The sequence below is a fragment of the Neolamprologus multifasciatus genome, chromosome 19 (genome assembly GCF_963576455.1).
Source record: "Neolamprologus multifasciatus chromosome 19, fNeoMul1.2, whole genome shotgun sequence".
In the NCBI taxonomy this organism is placed as follows: domain Eukaryota; kingdom Metazoa; phylum Chordata; class Actinopteri; order Cichliformes; family Cichlidae; genus Neolamprologus; species Neolamprologus multifasciatus.
Genome location: NC_140457.1, coordinates 12608494 through 12632393, shown reverse-complemented (window position 1 = coordinate 12632393; position 23900 = coordinate 12608494). Strand labels below are relative to the sequence as shown.

Genomic DNA, 23900 nt, shown 5'->3' with positions numbered 1-23900 from the left:
GTGATGAGAGTCATGGTGGTTGTGCTTTCTGCTGTGTTGACTGACAGATGTGAGTCCTGCAGTGTTGAAGTCACAGGACTATAAACCTTCTCAGTTCTCTGGAGGATCAGCTGATGATGCAAAGCCTCCTCTCTATGGAAATGATTTCTCTGCTCTCAACACACTGAAGGAAACTTTGTGACACAAAATAAAAAAAAATGTTTGGATTAATACCATTAATAATTTTATGTAATAGAGGGAAAGATTTTGGAAACATATTAACATATTTTTACCACCTGGATTAAAATGGCACTCTGGTTTGTATGTTTACTTTTTGATTTTGGTATCAACAAATACAACATACCTGTATAGCTTTTTTAAATTATATTGTCATAATTTCTGAATTCATGATTTTTAAAGTGTTTCTGTTTGCTATTTTAAACTGTTTTGTGTAGGTGTTTTTTTTTCAATAGCTATAGGTTTATGTGAAAATTAAGTTTTGCCTTTCAGTTCTTAATACTAAAAATACAATAATGATAATTATGATTCCAATTCATTAAATAATTTTAAGTCACTTTAGTTAAATCATCTTCTGTATTTAATCAGGTGTACTGTGATGTTTTACATAAAAAAGGGTTCATTTTCAGTGGTTAGAGGTTTGTTCAGAGTGCAGGAGGTTTTTGTACGGCCACTTAATCAGTTTGTATCACTGTGGTACACGTTTGGCGGAGGAACCAAACTCATCGTTGGCTGTAAGTACCAGACATTTGTAATTTTTGATAAACATAGTATTTAACTACGTTGCTATTTTCTAAAAATCTATTAAACAGAACTTTGATCAAATTCAGTGATTATTATTAACTTGATGTAATAATTTTAGAATAAACTTTTCTTCAATCAATATTCATTCAGTTTTTTAAAGAACTGAACATACAGAAAACAATTTTTAATGTTCTTTTTGGTTCTTTAAATATTATCCGGTTACAATATTAAAATCTGTGATTGTGAAGTTTTAGCTCACTTTGATTTAAAATGTATTTTTACTTATGAATTTTGAAGTAAAAACAAACATTGAATTATGGTTTGTCGACTTGAAAAAAAATTACTCGGTATATTTAGATCCATTGTGTGTTCATGGTTGATCAATTTTAAATTAAGTTTAAAGGAAGTGAAAGAAACAGATGTGAAGTTTTAACTGTATTCTCATGAATGCAAAAAAGAAAACACAGGGTTGAGTTATTAACTGTAATAGATTATTTAAAAAAAAGAAAGATTTGATCAATAATCACTGACAATATATTTATTCAGATGTTTGTACATTTGTATCCCTTTTTTCGATTATCTTCAACCTTTTCTCCTCCAGCGGGTGTGGTGAGGCCCACCCTCACTGTCCTCCCTCCATCCAAAGAGGAAGACAAACAGAGTAGTGCCACTGTGGTGTGTTTGGCCACCGGGGGATTCCCCTCAAACTGGAATTTGGGCTGGAAGGTGGGGGGCACCAGCACATCCTCAGGGGTTTCAACCAGCCTGGAGGTCTTGGGGACAGATGGCCGCTACAGCTGGAGCAGCACCCTGAGCCTCTCTGCAGGCCAGTGGAGGAAGGCGGGCTCAGTGAGCTGTGAGGCCAGTCTGAGTGGACAGAGCCCCGTCACTCAAACCCTGGACCCTAACAACTGCTCAGCATAGAGCTTCAGCAACACGTCCTGTCTGCATATGATGTGTTTTATAGTTTCTGCAAACATTGATGTACTCTATTGATGTGCATGCTAAGTTCATCAGCTAATATTATCCATGTTGTGTTTTAAAACCATGATGTAAAAAAAGCAAAAACCACAAAATAAAATCACAGCTTAAGAAAAATCACTTTTGTTTTGTTTTTGGGGAGAAGCTTTTAAAGGTTTATTCGTGTGCAAAGTCAGCGATCGCTGTTGACCTTTGAAACAAAAGATAAAGATACCAACCAAAATCCAGCTTTATACTGATGAGGAGTTGGAAAATAGCCATCATGGCGAATGGAACATTGTCTTATATACTGCGAAGTATAAAGTCGCTACTGCCCTGCTACAGCTGAACTTCCCACCTCCCAAATCCAACTTTAACACCAGATTACAACCCTGTGGTAGGAAACTGATAAAACAACATTTTCATGTATGAACTACAATCATTGTTTAATTCAAATCAAAGTAGATTTTTATTTAAGCTAAAAACTGTGCACAGATACTGGGTTCAATATGTCATTACTAAATGTATTTTCTGTGCAAGTTTTATGTATAAGACTTGAATTTTGAGCCTCTAAGCCCATCCAGTCTTGTTTTCTCAAGGAATTAATACTGCAAAAATCTGACTCAAAGTATCATCAAAGAACACCAGATCTTCTCTTGCATCCCTTTGTGGCCTTCTGGCAAACTGTAGAATTAATATTAAAATTTTACTAATCAAATTTAAAGCCCTTCATGGCCAGGCCAATGTTTATGCAGTACCACTGCTAACAGCATGTTATTGCAGTCAGTCTTTTGAGACTGTAGCAAATACATTTTTCTGCATTTTTGGCACATTTTAGTTATCCTGATCATTTCGCTGTTTAATTTTGACCTTTGTTGTCACCAGGTACTTGCATTTAAATATGTATTTATGTATGCTGTGATACGAAAACTTATTTCATAGAACTTGATTTTATTTAAAATGTGAAGCACTTTATAACTTTGTGATTTAAAATGTACTGTACAAATAAAATTATTTTTATATTACCTTATTATGCACAGCAAATTAGATCTAATACAAAATGTAGTGAGATAAGCATTATATGTTGCATATTCTAAACAGTGTTACTTAATTTAAAATATTCTTAATGATGTGATCAGGAATGAATAAATATTTTAATTTCCACCTCTGAAAGTGGACTCAGTGAATCAGTGATGCGTGTCAGAGTCTGTATCAGAAGCTCACAGCTGCAGCACTGCAAATAGTAACTGAGGGAGGTTTTTGTACGACTCTGTATCACTGTGTGAACTCTGGGCCTCTATATGCTCCCATACAGTAGTAATCTCCTGCATCTGCAGCCTGAACTCCATTGATTGTGAGAGTGAACTCAGGCTCAGATCCACTGCTGCTGAAATGACTCGGAGTATCAGATTCACGGCTGCTGATTTTGTAAAACAGCAGTTTGGGAGGCTGTCCAGGTTTCTGTAGATACCAACTGAGATCATCATCAACTCCTTTACTGGCTGTACAGCTCAGAGAGACCGTTTGCCCCAAAGCAGCAGTTTTAAACACAGGAGACTGAGTCACAGATGAACTGGCATCTGATCCTGGAAATTAAAATATGTTACTTTGTTAAAATGACAGTGTGATGTAAATTACAACATAACAGAGAATACACAGAACCACATCACTCATCACCTTGAAGTCTGAGCACGATTGTGATCAGCAGTGGAGTCAGCAACATCATCATCATTATGATTGATCTCACTGTCAGAGACTCTGCACAGATGTTTCCCACTGATTCTTTTTAAACTAGTTTAGGATCAGTGAAGCGCAGCGAGCATTCAAAACAGAACCTACAAACAAATACCTGTGCGTGTGTGCATGTGTGTGTGTGTGTGTGTGTGTGTGTGTGTGTGTGTGTGAAAAATTAATCAGAACCAAGGTCCGTCTTTTCTGCACTGAATACTTAGGGCCAAAAGCAAACAAAGGTACAGAGAAAGTCTCCCCTAAAGAGTCCACCCACTCCTGCAACAAAGAAAATAAACCCACTAGCCGCGGACAACAGACCACTAAGTGCTCCAGCGTCTCCCTTTCTGAACAAAAAGGACAACCCTCCCCAGTGCTTGGGTCCAGGTGGGCTCTGTGTCTGTTCGTGGCTATTGCTCCATGTACAATCCTCCACTGGAGGTCAACCATCCGTTTTTCAACAGGAGGCTTATACAGGACCCTCCACCTGCCTTTAGGGGTAGAATCCGAAGCAAAAAACTCAGTCCATTTTGACTCCCTGATTCCAACCAGAGAGTGGAAATTCAGCACCTTAACACAGCATAAATAAAGCTGCTTCTTCCCACAAGAGCTGAAACTATCCAGCACTGGTGTCCCCAGGGAGCGAAGCATGCCACTCCCCTCAGGCTGCTCCTCAAAGGCAGGACTGACCATCAATGAAGGGAAAACATATTCGCTGTCATCAGCCCATTGATCAGCTAGGACACGATCTCCAGAAAAGTCTCTCAGTGATGGCGACAGAGATGGCCAAACTTCCTCCATAATTCTCTCCAGCACTCTGTAGGACTTAATGCCTGTGACACCACCAAGTGCACCCATAGACATCCTTGTAAGATGACCCAGTTTGACAACGCCAGCCTCCACAAACTTGGTCCTTATTGTAGCAGAAGAAAATACAGTGCTGGGAAAAAAGTCATTAAAAAACAGCGGCTCCTCGAAAAGCCACATCCCAGGTCTGGGGTCAGGAGTACATGCAACCTTCAGCGTCCGCCAGGCATTAACCACCGAGCTGTAAAATGGCACAAGTCCAGACAGATCCACTTGATCCAACTTCAGAAGAAAGAGGTGTTTATCCAATCCAAGCTGCCCCGCTCTCCTAAGCAACAATTGAGCAGAAGTCATCCAGCTGTGACCACAGCCATACAGCAGCCTCTGTGCCGTCTGTAGTCTAAAGGTTGCTGTTCTGGACAAAATATCTATTAGGCCTTGTCCCCCCTCCGCCACAGGAAGATACAGGCCCACCGCACGAAGCCAATGCTGTCCCGACCAGACAAACTTCACCAGAAGCCGCTGCACCTCTTCCAGAAGACCGGGTGGTGGCACTAAAATAAGCAATCTGTGCCATAAAGATGAGGCAACTAGATTGTTAGCTACTAGAACTCTACCCCTGTAGGACAGGTAGGGGAGCAACCGGTTCCATTTAGACAGCTTAGGCTCCACCTTTTCCCGCACTCCCTCCCAGTTCTGCTTCACAAAGTCATCACTCCCCAAGTAAACCCCAAGAGTTTTAATGCCCCTTTGACCCCAGCGAAGGTTCCCAGGAAGCTTGGGAATACTCGACAAATTCCACTGCCCCACCAAACGGGCTCACTCTTACCCCAATTAACCCTAGCTGAGGAAGAGTTTCCATACAAAACCAGACATTCCTGCAATTCCTGCACATCCCTTTGATCCGTAATAAAAACATTAACATCATCAGCATATGCCAACACAACGACAGGAGGGCTCTGAACCAGATCTGGCAAAGAGAAACCCCTCAACTTGCTTCTCAGTCTACAGAGAAAAGGCTCAATAGCAATGCTATAAAGCTGTCCAGAGATAGGGCAACCTTGTCTAATCCCTCTCCGAACCGGCACAGGACAACTCAACCCTCCTCCCATCTTCACAACACAGCAAGCATCGCTATACAACAGCTTCACCCAAGTCAGAAACCCCTGCCCAACACCAAAGGTCTTCAAGGTGGAAAAAAGAAAATCATGGTCCACATGGTGAAATGCCTACTCCTGATCAATAGAAACGATGCCAACTTTAGCATTGTACACTTTACAAATATCAAACACATCTCTCATTAAAAATAAGTTATCAATCATAGACCTAGATACAGTAAGATTGATCCACACCAATCAGCAGTTCAATGACCATTTTCAGTCTGTTCGATAAAACCTTGGAAAGAATCTTGTAGTCTGCACATAAAAGGGCCACTGGTCTCCAGTTTTTAAGAAGGGTTAAATCTCCCTTCTTTGGTATGAGAGAGATAACTGCACGCCTGCAGGAAGCTGGAAGTATCCCTTCTATAAAACATTCCTTAAACACGTCCAGTAGGTCCCAACCCAGAAGACTCCAGAAGTGCTTAAAAAAGTCTGATGGTAAACCATCTATTCCTGGAGCTTTGCCTGAAGCCATCTGAGACACTGCCGCAGACAGCTCATCCAAGGTTATATCCCTGTTCAAAACATCCCAATCCCCTGGGCTCAGCTGAGGATTCCCTGCAGAAGGTCCGAAGCAGAGTCCACATCACAGCTATCCGCACTAAACAAGTCCGTGTAAAAGGCCACTGCATGCCTTCTCATCTCAGCCGGATCTGTGGTCACCTTTCCATCTGAAAGCTGAAGACACGTCATTTGTTTTCTGTGAACCACAGATTTCCCCAAATTAAAGAAAAATGTGGTTGGAGCATCCACGTCCTGGAGCCTGGTGAAACGTGCTCCAACCAAAGCTCCTTTAGCTCTCTCGTGTAAAAAATGGTTAAGCTCTTGACTTTTAGAATGTAGACAATCATTATTCCGCTGGCCTAACTGTGAACCAGAGACATTCTCCACATGTGTTATCTCTTTTTCAAGTTCCTGCACAGTTCTCATGATATTGGCTGTCAAAAGAAAACTATATTGCTGCCAAAACACACAAATTTGGGCCTTTCCTACCTCCCACCATTGAGTAAGGGAATCAAAATCACCCTTCCTTGATCTCCAGTAATCCCAAAAAAAACCTAAAATTGTCACAGAATATCTGATCATGCAATAATTTTATATTAAACCGCCAAAAAGATTTGGATTTGCTGGTGGTACATAGAAACAGCTCCAGTAAAACTAAGTGATGATCTGTAAAAACAACAGGAAAACACTGACAGTTAATAATTCGAGCAGTAAATGAAACTCGCTGCACTAATCCTGCCATCAGTCACTTTCACCCAGGTATACTGCCTGGATGAGGGATGCTTCATCCGCCATGCATCAACCAAATTAATTTTCCGTAGGACATCTGATAAAGCAGAAGATGACTGAAGATGTGCCCCAGTCCTATCCAAAGTAAAGTCAAGACAACAATTCCAGTCCCCACCCAACACAACACAGTCCCCATGAGCAGCACCACTCAATTTTTCTTTTAATGTTTTAAACAAAATCTCACCCTCAGACCCTAAGGTTGGTGCATAGACATTAACAAAAGTAAAAAATAAAACCTTCAAATTCAGCCTTCACCAAAAGGACTCTGCCCTTTACCATCTCTACGCTGAAAAAAATATTCGCATTTAGAGAAGGAGAAAATAAAATAGCAAAAAGCCAAAATTTGTCCCAAGGCTTTAAGGTGTGTGTTTGAGAGTTATACCACAGAGTCAAGTACTTTTGATTTGAGGATCTCTTTTTTACATGAGCTACAGTAACCAGAGTCATACTTAGTGAGGAGGCAAAATTATTAGCAAGATGATCAACCTCTGTTGGAGTAGCATTCAGATAGCTGCTCTGCTCTATGTTGGTACACAGCAAATCCAGCATGTCCAAATTAACACTGTCAGATTTGATTTCAACACTTTTAAAGTGTCTATATGGGTCCACACCAGAGAGTGTTAATTTAACTCTTTTTGGAGAGTTGGTATGTTAACTCTGATTTAGTGTTAAACACCAAATCTCTCTGGAGTTGATAATTTAACACTTGGTGTTAAGAGTTTATATATTAACTCTCAAAGAGTATTTTAGTTTAACTACGTAAGAGTTATCTTCTAATTAATTCTAAAAAGCGGGAATTTTACTGTTCTGAACTTCTAGAAATTTCTTTTGGAAATAAACATTTACTAAAAAGACGCAATGGTTTTTGAAAAACATTTATTCTGAACCGTGCACCACAATTTCAAAACATTTTCTGAAAGATGTAACAGTGTACATGTTCTCACTTTCATTAGAATTTCGTTTATCAAAAGGTCTGACATAGGTGAGCTGGTAAATGCAAATAACAGCATTCTCATCACTTATTTCAATAAATACAAAATACAATATGCATGTCCTTCATTCATCACTTTGTGGAACTTCAACGCACTTCTGCTCTCCCCCATATTCCATCTTCACAAGCATATCCTATGTGGAGATTGAATAAAAATTAGTTGACACTAATTAATGGCACAAATCAATTGCAGCACAGTAAAAAAAAAAAAAAAAAAAAAAAAAAAAAAAAAAGGAATCCTTTTTGAGCCATTACTTGTGTAAAGTATTTTCCCAAAAGATAAGGACACAGGCAACAGGTAATACTGAACTAAATGTAAAACCTCAACCTTTTTCATTTTTACCTAAACCGTGTGCACAAAACTCTGGAGGAATCTAAATGCTAACGTAGAACCCAGTCAGGACATCTGCTACTGCTGTTTGCTCGTTTTTTATGGGAGATCGTTTTCAGGCTTCAAGTAGCACCATTATACCAACATTTCACATTCTAGACATTGTTTTAGGTGTATTTGACCAAAAAATTTAACCGAAAATTCACATGCAAACTTTTTTTCAAGGCTGTGGTATTTGCCGAAAACAATACCTTTCAGCTAGCTAAAACAGCGAGCGGTGCTATCAGCGAGCAACATGGCTAATGCCTTTCACACAGCTTTGTCTCAACTCCAAAGAGCCACAGAAGTAAAAGCTAATAATAATAATTGAAACAATCTTTGAAAAAATGACTTACCAAGCATGGCAAACAACTCAAATATGTAGAGCAAAATGTTATGAAACGGCTTCACTTCAGCTTCGATTGGAGCCGTGCTGGGGGCGGAGTCTGTGAATTTACTCTATTAGTGTCATAGCCCCTCTAGGAGTTCAGAGTTAAGAGGTCAAGAGTTAATGTTTCCATTGTAACACCTCCAGATTTGAAATAGAAACACTCATTTTTAACACTCGATTTTAACTACTATCATTTTACACCTCAGAGTTACATTAAAAGCATGTGACTCTACTTAGAGTAAAATTAACTCTAAGACTACTAACACCAAAACATTTAACACTTTTGAATTTGCTGTGTACAGATGATAACAGTGAGTGAATTATATTCTTAAATTTAGTTACAGCACTTTCAGAAAAACATCTACTGTGATGAAGTCTACTCTCCACTGCTGTGTAATCAATTATTGTACTTAGAAAAGGATTAGACAACATAAGGTTTTCAGGATACTCTGTTAAATGTTCAGTTTCTATGCCATATGTTAAAACAATATCTAGAGTGTGATTAAAGTGGTTGGTGGGTTCTTTTACATAAGATAAAAAGTCAGAGAAATCAGACAGAAACTCTGTCTAAGGCCCAGGTGAATGATAGATGTGAACAAATAAGACTGTTTTTGGGGGGGTTTCCAGCCCAGGTGAACATGTTTAAGCATCAGGCTTTGAAATGAATTAAAACTCTGTCTTGGTCTGTGGTTGGTTAATAAGCTGGTGTGGGAAATTGCTGCCACTCCGCCGCCTTCGAGGATTCTTGGGGGTGTTGATTCATTTAAACTAACATAATCATCCTGCTGTAACTCAGACTTATTCTTCCTGCCCTTTAATACAGACCTGGAATTGTCTTCAGCAGGACTACATCAATCAGGCATAACACTTGCCTGCTATTGGTTGGTCCCATCTTTGCTGCTAAAACAGCCCTGAACAGTTGAGACATGGACTCCATTAAATCTCTGAAAGTGTCCTGCTGTATCATTCAATTCCTGTAAGTTGTAAGGTGGGGCCTCCATGGATCAGAATTGTTTTTCCAGCACATCTCACACATGTTTTGATGGGACTGAAATCTGTGGGATTTGGAGACAAAGTCAACACCCCAAAGTCATTGTTGTGCTCCTCAAACCATTTCTGAATCATTTTTGCTTTGCAGGAGAACACATTATCCTGCTGAAAGAGGCCACAGCGAATAAATATCATTTCTATGAAAAGTCTGCAACAATGCTCAGGTAGGAGGTAAGTGCCAAAGTAGAATCCACATGGATGGCAGGACCCAAGGTTTCCCAAACAGATCACACTTCCTCCTATAGTGCATCCTGGTGCCTGGTGTTCTCCAGTTAAGCAATGCACACACATGTTATTTAAAAGAACATGTGATTAATCAGACCACATTTGGATGCCCATTGTTGGTGCTTTTAGTGGTGGGCACCCTGACTGGTCTGTGGCTATGCAGCCACACACACAACAAACTGTGAGATTAGATAAGGAGAAATAATCAGTGTTATTCACTCGCGGCTCTCCAACGGGAGATTGAGAGACCAGTGTTGGACTGTAGAACTGCTTTGAAATTAATATGAGCTGTTCGCACTAAAGTAAAAACCACCATCACTTATGCGGATACCCCTTTGGCGCCAGCTGCGGTCTCAAGGCTGGAGCTGAACAACAACACCCTGATAACGACTGTGTTTAGTCTGTTCCTTCCCATTCCATGCAAGGCCACCTGGGTTGGCTGGAAGACTGTTTACTTAGTCTAGCAGGGCGAAGGACACTGTCTCAGCTGAACTCTGGACACGCACACACATACATATACACTGATATGCACACACTCATCCCCCTTCCCTTTCCAAACGCCTTCGACGCTTATTCCCTTCCGATGCTGACGGTGGATCAAAGAGACCAGCGCACGCAGGCCCGGATGTACTAATTTGGCTGTCTCTCACCCTTTACCCACCCCTGTTGCTTGTCATGTGTTTCTTTGGTGTATTAAGAGTTTTTTCATGTGCTATGTGCAGAGGTGTTTTTTTCTGTTCTCAAACTGATCTCCCTGTTGGAGCCCAGTCTGGGGGGAGTTATTTTTTTCTCCTTATCTTTCCTCGTGTGGTGCATTTTCCATTGTTATACCTCACTGACCTGTCTTCCCCATGTGATGTTTTGTGTAATGTATGTATGGTCGGAGGGTAAGATGGCGCCGCCATTGCGTGCAATAGTTCTGCAGCCTTTCCCCTTGTGGGACTAATAAAGGTATATCAATCAATCAATCAATCAATCAATCAATCAATCAATCAATCAATCAACCAATCAATCAACCAATCAATCAATCAATCAATCAATCAATCAATTCCCCTGTCATTGGTTATAATGATATAACTGATCGGTGTATACAGAATACAGAACTTCTTACAGTCCTTTTGCATAGCAAGTAAATATCGTCTGCCTGTGTGTGTGATGGCTGCAAATGCAGTCACAGTAAATGAAAAAAAGTGACATTACAGTGTTTTCATCTGCTGAAAATCAAGTTTTTTAGAAAAAAAAAACCCAGGAACATGGCTTTGGTGTGCTGGCAAAACATATTACCTAAACTTGTTATGATCTATTAAACTTCTTTTTTCTTTTTGTCACATACACGTTTTATCCACATGACGTAACCCAAAAAAACCAAAGAAGGAACCTGGTGTCCAGTGCCAGGAAAGGTTATTAAGTCTAATCTCATCATGATCTGATGACGAGATCATGATTCCTTACATATGACAGACTGACACCCACGATAGTCAACATGAGCTTATTGCGATAACCACAGCTTTCTATTTGGTACTTTAGGTTTTGTACTGACAGAACTACTGATACAGCAGCACTCCGACGCAAAGCCAAGAGAATTGGTTGAAAGTAGATCTGTGGTAATGCAAAGATCAGAGAGGCTGGGCATGAACTCACAGTGGGAAAAGTAAAACGAACAATATGATCAATATGATTTTTGAAGAAAACTTTGTGTGAGAGAGAACACTGCTAAAAAGTGCTGACAACAACAAGTTAAAGCTTCGATCAAGCTTTAATGATTTTCATGGGACGATATTGGGAATATAAAGCTTAAAAAATATAAACAAACAAACAAACAACAAAGTCTTAATGCAATGTGACTATTAGGGGAATGTAAAAAAGAAACAAGAAAAATGTGAATTGGTGGAACCAGATGTTTAAAAATAAATCCTTATTTCAAAATTCCCCCAAAGAAGTGTAGATGAGTATTTAGTGCTTGGTGAAGTTACTGTGTTCAGTGGTCTGTGTCAGAGTCTCTTCCTCTTCAGCAGCTGCAGTCAGTTCCTGCTGTAACAGCTCAGTGTCTCTGCAGTCTGACTGAGGGAGGTTTTTGTACGACTACAAATCACTGTGTGAACACCCGAGCACTGTTTATGTAGTGATAACTCTGACAGTAGTAAACTGCTGCATCTTCAGCCTGAACTCCACTGATGGTCATAGAGAAGTCAGAGCTGCTTCCACTGCCACTAAATCGAGATGGTGTTCCTGACTCAAGTGTTGTTGCATATTTTATTAGGAGCTTTGGAGCCTGTCCAGATTTCTGTTGATACCAGTACATGGCATCATCACCATCATCAAATCTCAGAACAGCTTGGCTGGTCCTACAGGTCAGAGTGACAGTGGATCCAGGAGTAAATGTCAGTACTGGAGGTTGAGTCACAGTCACCTGACCGCTGCATCCTGCAGACAGAAACAAATCATTCATTTATCAGCAGAAATCAATGAGAGAAAAAGCAGCACATCATGTTTGAAATGTTGCTGAGTGAATGAACCTGTAAAACAGCAGCAGGTCAGTGTCCAGATGAGGATGGTGATGAGAGTCATGGTGGTTGTGCTTTCTGCTGTGGCGACTGACAGATGTGAGTCCTGCAGTGTTGAACTCACAGGACTATAAACCTTCTCAGTTCTCTGGAGGATCAGCTGATGATGCAAAGCCTCCTCTCTATGGAAATGATTTCTCTGCTCTCAACACACTGAAGTCAGAACCAATGCAGTTATGAATTACATGAATTGTTATGACATTATTATGATAATAATAATGAAAAATATATTTGAAAAGTGATCATTTCACAGCTGGATTAAAATGGCCCTTTTGGTTACTTTTTATGCGTTTCCCTTTTTAGATCAACAAAAAGCATTACATTCTAACTTTTATCTTGCTAATAGGTATTTTGCATTTTTTTCATTAAATTAATTTAAATACTTTAAAGTTAGTTAAATCTCTAAATTCCATCAAGTCTCTACATCCCAAATGAAGAAAATGAATTTAAATTGTGCAAAAAACCTTTACTGCTTTTTTTTACCAGCACTTGCACATAAGTATAAAAATATTACTGCATTACCTTATTAAGTACCCAAAGCTGGAAGTAAACCACAGTGCAGCGAAGAAAACCCAATACACTACATATTTTAAACAATGTATTATTGATTCATTTAAGACATTCTTAATACGTTAACAAGGGTGAATAAATGTTTTAGTTTCCAAAAGTGTCTGTTAATCGCTCTGTATAGCCTTATTATCACTTTGACCTGAGTTTTATCAGTATTCATTCAAACTATTTTAAGCTATCATGTTTACATGGACACACGGAAACACTACCAAAAACATAACATCCCTGGTGAAGGTAATAATCTGTCAGTGCCATGGGTTAGAAATATTTGGAGCTTCACACTGTGTAAAATCTTATGTCAGTCACAAGATATTAATGTTGTTTGAGTGTGCCGTGTGACCTGGTTGTAAAAAGAGACTGGAGGAATGTAGGAAAATAAGAACTATGTCGCCAACTGATCATCAGGAAAATAGCACAGAATCATAATTTAAATGTGGTTTAATCGATGGTCAACACAGTTGCGCAATCAGTTAATACTGATCAAAAATACAGCACAACATATTAAACTTTAGCATGTACCAGTTACCATAACTTAAAGGTGATTTTCAGAAAACAGAATGATAGTGATTCTAATAACAGGTCTCACTAAGAGCCTGTAATGAGTGTGTGGGTGCAGTACAGGATGGGGGTGAAAGCAACACACTGGAGCCACTAAGTTGCATAAAAATAAATAAATGATGACTGACAAACACAGTTATAAAAAGTTAAAGGAAGTATTCTTCTGCGTTTGAATTAAGAAGAGAAGAGATTATGATACAATAAATGTTTATGTCAGAATGTGCTGAAGACACATCTAATTGAAGTAGAATTACATAAAATGGATGAAAGATGAAATGAATTATATCAATGTGTGATTAAATGTTCAAATGTGATGTGAATTCTCTATGTTAAGAATAGTGAAGAAATGTAAAAAAGTGATTTTAAAGTTTAAACTTTGCGTTAAATCTTGTACGTCAGGTAGATGGAGAGATAGATAGGTTGTGGGTGGACACTGGATGATTAGATGTCAACAACTTGACTGGATGGCTACAAGAACACCCTGTTGGGTGATAATCATCAATTCAGTTGTGCTCATCCTTCATCCAACCTCTAGTCATCAAAGATAAGAAGAAACTGAACATTAGTTCAGAGTACCTTAATTAAATAAGTATAGTTTAATGATTTGATTATTGTTTTGTGATTATTAATACTTGATTTCTATTTTGCTTTGCTTCTGCTAAATTGCTTTAATAAATTTCCTGTCAACCTTTTATCTTTACTTTTACAGTAAAGATAAAAGTCGAGACGGAGTTCCTGAGAAGCAAGTTGATGCCCAGTATATAAGAAGTTTGGGAGGCTGTCCAGGTTTCTGAAGTTTGTCAGTCTTAAGTAGCAAAAAGGAAGTGAAACAAACAGATGTGAAAATTTAACTTTTCCTGTACACATTTTGTTTTCATCACAAAAGAAGATGTAACAACACATTTGGTGTAAATTATCACAGTATACTCGCATTTCTCACTTCAATCTCTCTGACCACAGTATCATTACACAGTTAATGTGCTGATCAATGTGAGTTTTCATATTTGAAATGAAGCTAAAACTTTGTGCATGAGAGAACACACCTGTAAAGTATTGACAACAATTTGTGGTTGGTTTATGTGGTTTAATATATTGGCTGTATGATTTATAGTTGTACCACAGTGTAGCTCAAGACTGTGTATAGTGCAAATCCCTGAATAAGGGTGCATCAGGAAGGGTATCCAATGTTAAAATGTGTGCCATATCCAGCCTTCATCCAGGCGTGAGCTGCATTGGTTTTTGTGCATTGTGGGTTTCTGTAAAAACTTTTCTACTGTTGCTGATCGACTTAGAGATCCTACACCTATTATTCTAGTTTTCTAGAACTTGTTCATAGGAGTAGACTGAATCTAATGGCCCATTTCATGGTTGGTTCATAGTCATCTTTCTGTTACAGTCTGTCCTTTGTGAATAACTATGTTACAATTATTAAAAGGCGATTAAATGGCAGCAGTTTTAAATGCTGGCTTCCCTTAAGCCAAACATTTAGAGGCTGTAGCAAATATATAAATTTGAGTTAAAACTACAAAGCTGTGTAATTTTGTTTAGATATATTGTGTTTGTGGTTGATGATTCATGTTGTGTTTAGTGAACCAGATATTCTCCTACACTCTGCACCTGCAGCCTTCAGCCAGACTGAAGGAGGTTTTTGTACAGCTATAAACCACTGTGTGAATGTGCCATCACTATGGTAGCCCAGACAGTAATAATCTCCAGCATCTTCAGCTTGAATATCACTAATGGATAACGTGTACTGAGAACCAGATCTACTGCCACTGAAACGAGACGGAGTTCCTGAGAAGCGAGTTGATGCTCTGTATATAAGAAGTTTGGGAGGCTGTCCAGGTTTCAGAAGGTACCAACTGAGATCATCACCAATATCTGAACTGCCTGTGGCACTGATGGTCACAGTCCCCTCAAGACGGACAGACTTGGCTTTATCTGTTTGAGTCAGAAAATTGTTGGCAAACGACTCTGAAATGAAAAATAAAGTCATTTCAGTCTTGAGAAATGAAAAACAACAAATTGATCTTTTTAAATCAGAGAAACATGAACAGCACAGACAGAATTAAAAAATAAAACAAAAATAAAAATCTCTCACCCTGACACAGAAAACCGAACATAATAATCAGAGTTATTGGAAAAATCATCCTGATGCAGTTTTCAGTGTGAGTGAACGAACAGTTCAGACCCTCAGTAGCAGAAGAACTTAAACTCTGAGGAGCAGTGAGGCATAAAAATCATGCAAAATACATTTAAGGAGGCAAACACACATCTGTTCATGTGAAGCAGAAAAGGTAGAGTTGGCACGGCAGTTTATCGCCTGCTCACAATCACTGAGCTTTAGCTAGGAAAAAAAATGTTAGTCTTCACAATATCACATCACTTTTGGGGGTTTTCCCCCCATGGCCCAGAAAAGCAGGAACATTGTGTCCCCAAGAAGAGTTGACTTGAATTTCGCGGTGACTCGCAATGTTTAATCTTTGTGCATTACTCTGGTTTTTAAGTTGCCTTTTTTATAATAGTGTTTGAGACGTATATGGTTTATATGGAAGCCTGTTATGTCCCTCTACAGGCAGGCAGACAGGCTTTCCAGAAGCTCACTTGTCTTTGTCCTGGTGGCACCAGCCGTTTTAGCCAACCTGCTATGCCATTTTAAGATAAAACCTCTTCTCAAACGAGGCCTAATAATGTGTTTTTGATGCACTGAGTTATTTAGAGCAGTTTGTCTCTATAACATCTTCACAGTACTAATAAATAGGTCAACTGCTCTAAACTGAAGATTTAATTTATTTGGTGTCTGTATGTTTGATTTCTGATACATGATTGATTTGTCAATTCTTAATTTTGTTTCACCACTGGATGGAGGCCCTGTTATTAGCTGCAGATCACCAGTGTATTTCTGCAGTAGGGTTAACTCAAGGGCGTGTATTTGATTGCTTTTCACATTTTGGAAAAAAAATATATGTATCTTGTGGGTTTTTTTTCAGAAGCTAAAGGCCTAAAGTGTGTGTGTGTGGGGGGGGGGGGGGGGGGGGCTTTTTGGTGGGATCTTCCATGTGCTGTGATTACTTATATACCCTTGGTTTGACCTGTACGTGTGTGTGTGTGTGTGTGTGCACGTATGAATTGGGGAGTCTCTGGACTCGTCTTCAATTGGAATCCCATTCGTCCACTGGTAAGCACAGCTCTGAATCACTTAACAGTATGTGTGGAATTAAATTGGTTCTTCTATTTGAAGTCTGTTTTGTATACCCGTCAATAATTAGTTTGTTTTACACTCTGGATGACATGTCTGTTTCCTGTGTAATGGACCGAAGTGCCATCATGGTAATTTGCATGGTTTTGAAATAGATATTCTCTGGATGAAATCAAATTATTTCAACTGAAATCTTTCTGGATTAGTTCCACAAATATAAATATATATAAATATATATATTCATATTCAGATATGAATCTGAATGCCTTGTGCATTCAACAGTATGAACAATAATAAGTTGTGATTGGATAGGTGTCCAGTAGTAATCCTGACCATTAATGCAGCAATCCAGCACCTATGAGGATGAAGAGTCAAGTTGGTTGTGGTTTCTGCTATAAACCTTCTCAGTTCTCTGGAGGATCAGCTGACGTTGCAAAGCCTCCTCTCTATGTAAATGATTTCTCTGCTCTCAACAAACAACAAAGCAATGTGAGAAGCAATACTTTTTGATATCTAAATGAATTATTATGAGATGATTTTGATCCTAACAAAATACTGGAAAATACATCAAAACTTTTAACATCTAGATTAAAATGGCAGATTGGTTGGTAAGTGTATATTTTACTTTTTAGATCAATAAAAATTATGAAAATGATCATAAATTATTTTTTTAAAGCAATTTGAACACAAACACTTTTATGCCAAATATTTTCTAAACTGTGAAGTTTACTGGGGAGAAAAAAGATCATTTTCAGTGGTTAGATGCTTGATCAGAGTGTGGGAGGTTTTTGTATGGCCACTTAATGAGTTTGTATCACTGTGGTGGACTTTTGGTGGCGGAACCAAACTCATCATTCACTGTAAGTATCTAAATCTCCTCATTACTACAAAATATTATACTATTACATATTACTTATATTATAAGTGTAATATGTCATCAGAATGTTTTAAAACAAAATTTTATTCTGGGTGTTTTACATGATGTGATTGGGTTTGGTCATAGTGGCTGATACTGAAAACTTGGTATCAGAAGAGTTTAAATATATAATACAGTATTATCATATCAGTATACAGTATATCATGTTTATATATCGTGTTTATATAGTACTGAAAATGTATTGAGTTAATCTGCTTTAACCCTTTAAAGCCGGTCAGAGTGGGCACGCTCCGTTTTGCGTAACTATTTTTAAATCCCGGTAGCTCTGCAACCACTTAAGCTAGTGCAATAATTTTTTTTGCATATGAAACCGGAGGAGTTGTACTTACATCTTATGCCTTCGGCTTGTCCTCGGTCACAGTTTCCTTCCACATATAGCTTTGCAAAAACTGCATAAAAAGCACTTGCAGCAACAAAAACATAATATTCCAGAAACACGCTTTGCCGATCCGATCAGCTGTTCGTAACACTTCCTATGTCCATCAGCACGAACTATCGCATGTCCGCCATGACATGCCCAAAACCGGAAGTGACGTCATTTCGCGGAAATGTAGTTTTTTACCATCAAGGCCTCATGAGCCTATACTGGTGCTTTTAAAGGTTATGTTTGACTTTATGACTTTCTGTGTCGTTTCTGGGATGCTTAGGACTCATATTGCACTGCTGGAAATAGTTTATTTTGATGCATATGCTGTTTTTTTTGCAAATTTGCACTATAATATTTATTTTCGTTTTTCCTGCAGTATATAGAAATTGGTGTATCTCAAAAATAAAACTATGAAGACTCTCAAAATACATTTCCTGTGGTGGGAAACTATTTTGTGCAACTTTTTTGTATTTACAGTTTTGAGGGATAAGCCTCTTAAATTTCTCTAACTAGAAATATATGTTAAAAAAACAAAAACGATTTTCAATTTTTTTTGTAGTTTATTGCACTTTTTTGCGATTTATGTAATTACTATGCACTTAATTCATACATATTATTAAAATTTAGGCTGTAATGGTTGTATTGATGTACAGCAACTTGAAATGCTCCCAAAAATGGCTCCACAGCATGTAAAAATATAATATAAGCTCTGGCGGACTTGGTTCTATGGTAGGTCTTAAAGGGTTAAGTAAAGGTTTTTTTGTATTTATCTGTGAATAAATATTTTTTTCACAAAATCTGAGACTGAAAATATAGCAAAAGGAATCTTTGATTTTATTTATTTATACAAACAGTTAGCAGAATAATATCGTTCATGTATTAAAGATCATTTGATTATTTGCAGATTAATGGTTTCATCTCTGAGTTTATAGTTTATTAGTCTGATGTAGTAAAAAGGAAGTGAAACAAACAGATGACAAAGTCAAGCTCTGTTTGTTTTCCATCAAGAATATAACTGTAACAACAAGACATTTATTCTAAATTATTTTAACTTTTACAAAGATTCTAATTGAGTGTGAAAACACAATTTAATTAAAGTGTTAGGTTCTCCTATTTATTACCTCCTCTCCTCTGATCACAGTATCATGCGCACAGTTAATCCACAGTGCTGTTAATCTCTGTCATGTATCATAACTGTGTAAAGCTGTTACTGAAAATATTATATGATGACTTCCACTGAAATGTTTGGCACCATGTTGGATATAACATTTTATGCTGTTGACTAAATGAATTAGTTTTCATACAGATGCACTTTAACGGTTGAGTTTACAGTTCGTTAGTCTGATGTGATGAAAAGGAAGTGAAACAAACAGATGACAAACTTTAACGTTTCCTGAACACACTTAAATTTTATCATCAAGAAAACAAATACAGCAGCACATTCACTAATTATTTATACTTTTTAAAAACCTTTTATCCTCCAATTTCTTAATTTCTCTGAGAAATTTCTCTTTATCATACAGTTAATCCACAGGCCTGTTAATCTCTGTCATGGATCATAACTGTCTCGTGTCAGCTCTCTTTCCTACAGTAGAGGTTAATCTATTGTTGTGTGTCTGTGATCTTCCCTCCAGCTGGACCCATGGTCAGACCCTCAGTCTCTCTGCTTCAACCCTCCTCTGAGAAGCTCTCTGGAGGCCCAGTCACACTGGCCTGCCTGCTGACCGGCTACTCTCCTCAGGGAGCTGAAGTGAGATGGGAAGTAGATGGCACAGAGGTGACAGAGGGGGTCCTGAACAGCTTAGAAGAAGAGAAGAGTAGTCGCTACAGCAGCAGCAGCACCTTGATGCTGAGCCAAGAGAACTGGATGAACGCAGAGGTGTTCTCCTGCAGGGTGAACCATCATGACTACTGGCAGGCCAAGTCCTTCCGCAAGAACCGGTGTGAGGGCTAGAGGGGCTGCTGAAGTCCAGGACAGGAGCTTAGTGTGGGGGAGCAGGAGATACATCCCTGCTGCTCTAATCAATATGAGATTGAAAGTTTGCACATGAAATTATTATTATAACAACAACTCAGATAGTGACATGTGTAGTAGCTGGATGTGAGTGTGCCTAATACCTGCCAATTCATATTTTTTTTAATAAAGCTTGCAGTGATCCATATTATTAAGTATTTTTGTCTTATTTTAAAATGTAGTAGCTCTCTAATTGGAGCGTACGGTACTATAAATTAACCTGTTTGCCTATCACATGAAAAATTAATTCATGTATCTCCAAATCTTACTCTTACTAAAATATTTAAAACTTGAGTTTGATTCAGCAAATTAATTCTTCAGTTTAATTTAAAACTACCAAGAGATCCAGACAATTAGAAATATCCAATTTCTCTGAATGTTTTATGTTGCATTACAACATTTTTAAGAAAGTTTCAGTCACAACCAGCAGCTTAATTAATGAGTAATTAAATCTAGGTTCTCACTTTAGAAGTAAATGGAGTGTAATCAGAGTACTTTTTTTTTTTTTAATTGCAGCTTATTTCAAATTCTGTTGCTCACAGTGGTCCACGGGATCGCTCAGGGAGTTTGTGTGTGCAGACACATGAAAAATTAGAGGGAACATTGGTCACTGCTAGGTTCGATTCTGCATTGCACCAGAGACATTATAAGAGAGAGACATGGAAGTGATTTGAAATATAGGCAAACACACATCTGTTTTTGTGAAACAGAACAGGTTCAATTCAATTCAATTTTATTTATATAGCACCAAATCACAACAAAAGTCACCTCAAGGCGCTTCATAGATACAGAGAAAAACCCAACAATCATATGACCCCCTATGAGCAAGCACTTTGGCGACAGTGGGAAGGAAAAACTCCCTTTTAACAGGAAGAAATCTCCGGCAGAACCAGGCTCAGGGAGGGGCGGCCATCTGCTGCGACCGGTTGGGGTGAGAGAAGGAAGACAGGATAAAAGACATGCTGTGGAAGAGAGACAGAGGTTAATAACAGATATGATTCAATACAGAGAGGTCTATTAATACATAATGAGTGAGAAAAGTGACTGGAAAGGAAAAACTCAATGCATCATGGGAATCCCCCGGCAGCCTACGTCTATTGCAGCATAACTAAGGGAGGATTCAGGGTCACCTGGTCCAGCTCTAACTATATGCCTCAGCAAAAAGGAAGTTTTAAGCCTAATCTTGAAAGTAGAGATAGTGTCTGTCTCCCAAATCCAAACTGGAAGCTGGTTCCACAGAAGAGGGGCCTGAAAACTGAAGGCTCTCCCTCCCATTCTACTTTTAAATACTCTAGGAACAACAAGTAGGCCTGCAGAGCGGGAGCGAAGTGCTCTAATAGGGTGATATGGTACTACAAGGTCATTAAGATAAGATGGGGCCTGATTATTTAAGACCTTGTATGTGAGGAGCAGGATTTTGAATTCAATTCTGGATTTAACAGGAAGCCAATGAAGGGAAGCCAAAACAGGAGAAATATGCTCTCTCTTTCTAGTCCCTGTCAGTACTCTTGCTGCAGCATTTTGGGTTAGCTGAAGGCTTTTCAGTGAGTTTTTTGGACATCCTGATAATAATGAATTGCAGTAGTCCAGCCTGGAAGTAATAAATGCATGAACTAGTTTTTCAGCGTCACTCTGAGACAGGATATTTCTAATTTTAGAGATGTTGCGCAAATGGAAGAACGCAGTCTTACATATTTGTTTAATATGTGCGTTGAAGGACATATCCTGGTCAAAAATGACTCCAAGGTTCCTCACAGTGTTACTGGAGGCCAAGGTACATATGACGTGTAAGTTGATCCTTTTCTCATTCAGCTTTTTTTGGGAAAAAAAAAACAAACAATTTTTTCCCATGAAAGCAACTAGCTTTTTTTTTTCTGTTTTCTCGTGGGAGGATCAGCTGATGATGCAAAACCTCCTCTCTATGGAAATGATTTCTCTGCTCTCAACATACAACAAAACAATGTGAGAAGGAATACTTTTGATATCTAAATGAATTATTATGACATAATTATGATTCTAACACAATACTGACAAATAGTTCAGGAAAGATGAGAGCAGTTTTTTTAACATCTGGTTTAAAATGCCACATTTGTTGGTAAGTATATATTTTACTTTCTTGGATCAACCAGCAGAGGAAAAATGATGAAAATGATCATAATTTTTTAAAATATATATATATATATATATATATATATATAGTTACATGTATTTGATGGCAAATGCTTTTGCCTTGTAAACTTTGAAGTTTACTGGGGAAAAAGAGCAGAATTTCAAGGGTTAGATACTTGATCAGAGTGCAGGAGGTTTTTGTACGGCCACTTAATGAGTTTGTATCACTGTGGTTGACTTTTGGTGGAGGAACCAAACTCATCGTTGGCTGTAAGTACCAGAAATTTGTCATTTTTTGAAAAATGTAGTATTTATTAAGCATATTTTTAACCTACAAAACAGAACTTTGAACAAATTCAGTGATTATTATTAAGTTGATGTCACAATTTTGAAATGAACTTTCCTTAAATTAATATTCATTTAGTCTTTTACATAACACAAAAGAACAAATTGTAATGTTCTTTTAGTTATTTTTGCTTCTTTCAGTATTCTCTTGTTAAGATATTAAAAGCAGTGATAGTGACGTTTTACTTCACTTTGATTTGAAATGTATTTTACCAATGAATTTTAAAATAAAAACAAATATTGAATTATGTTTTGTGGAGTTCTGTTAGAATCAAAAATACTTTTCTCAGTATATTTAGATCAAGTTTTTGTTCATGGTTGATCAATTTCAAATTAAGTTTAAAGGAAGTGAAAGAAACAGATGTGAAGTTTTAACTGTATTCTCATGAGTGGAAAAAGAAAATAAGTTTAAAATAAGAAAATTACCACAGGGTTGAGTTATTAACTATAACACATGATAAAAAAAAAGATTTGATCAATAATCACTAACAATATATTTATTCAGATGTTTGTACATTTGTATCACTTTTTTCGATTATCTTCAACCTTTTCTCCTCCAGCGGGTGTGGTGAGGCCCACCCTCACTGTCCTCTCTCCATCCAAAGAGGAAGACAAACAGAGTAGTGCCACTGTGGTGTGTTTGGCCACCGGGGGATTCCCCTCAAACTGGAATTTGGGCTGGAAGGTAGGGAGCACCAGCACATCCTCTGGGGTTTCAACCAGCCTGGAGGTCTTGGGGACAGACGGCCGCTACAGCTGGAGCAGCACCCTGAGCCTCTCTGCAGACCAGTGGAGGAAGGCGGACTCAGTGAGCTGTGAGGCCAGTTTGAGTGGACAGAGCCCCATCACTCAAAGTCTGGACCCTGACCACTGCTCAGAGTAGAGCTTCAGCAACACTTCCTGTCTGCATATGATGTGTTTTATAGTTTGATGAAGCTACATGTTTCTTTTCTTGCAATATGTCTGAAAATGTTGATGTACTCTATTGATGTGCATGCTAAGTTTATCAGCTAATATTATCCATGTTGAATTTAAAAACATGGTGTAAAAAAAGTAAAAATCACAAAATAAAATCACAGCTTAAGAAAAATCACTTTTGTTTTGTTCTTGGGGAGAAGTGTTTATGCAGCACCACTGCTAACAACATGTTATTGCAGTCAGTCATTTGAGGCTTTAGCAAATACATTTTTCTGCATTTTCTGCTCGTTTTAGTTATCCCGATCATTTGGTTATTTCATTTTGACCTTTGTTGTCATCAGTTACTTTTAAATATGTATTTATGTATGCTGTGATATGAAAACCTCTTTAATATAAGTTAATTTTATTTAAAATGTGAAACACCTTATAACTTTGTGATTTAAAATGTACTGTATGAACAAAATTATTTTTATATTACCTTATTATCCACAGCAAATTAGAATTAATACAAAATGTAGTGAGATAAGGATAATATGTTACAGATTCTAAACAGTGTTACTTAATTTAAAATCTTCTTAATGATGTGATCAGGAATGAATACAT

At 38.0% G+C, this 23900-nt stretch overlaps 1 pseudogene and 2 gene segments (V, D, J or C); 2 read left to right on the top strand and 1 right to left on the bottom strand.

Moving 5' to 3' along the window:
* The first annotated feature begins 444 nt into the window (after positions 1-444).
* On the top strand, positions 445-23487 carry LOC146496120 (Ig kappa-b4 chain C region-like). The segment is given in 3 exon segments: positions 445-731; positions 1343-1697; positions 23306-23487. Coding segments are annotated over 2 exon segments (459 nt in total).
* LOC146496122 (immunoglobulin kappa variable 4-1 pseudogene) lies at positions 11806-12284 on the bottom strand (annotated as a pseudogene).
* LOC146496121 (immunoglobulin heavy constant gamma 4-like) lies at positions 19554-23262 on the top strand. The segment is given in 2 exon segments: positions 19554-19854; positions 22940-23262. Coding segments are annotated over 2 exon segments (624 nt in total).
* Positions 23488-23900: the final 413 nt, after the last annotated feature.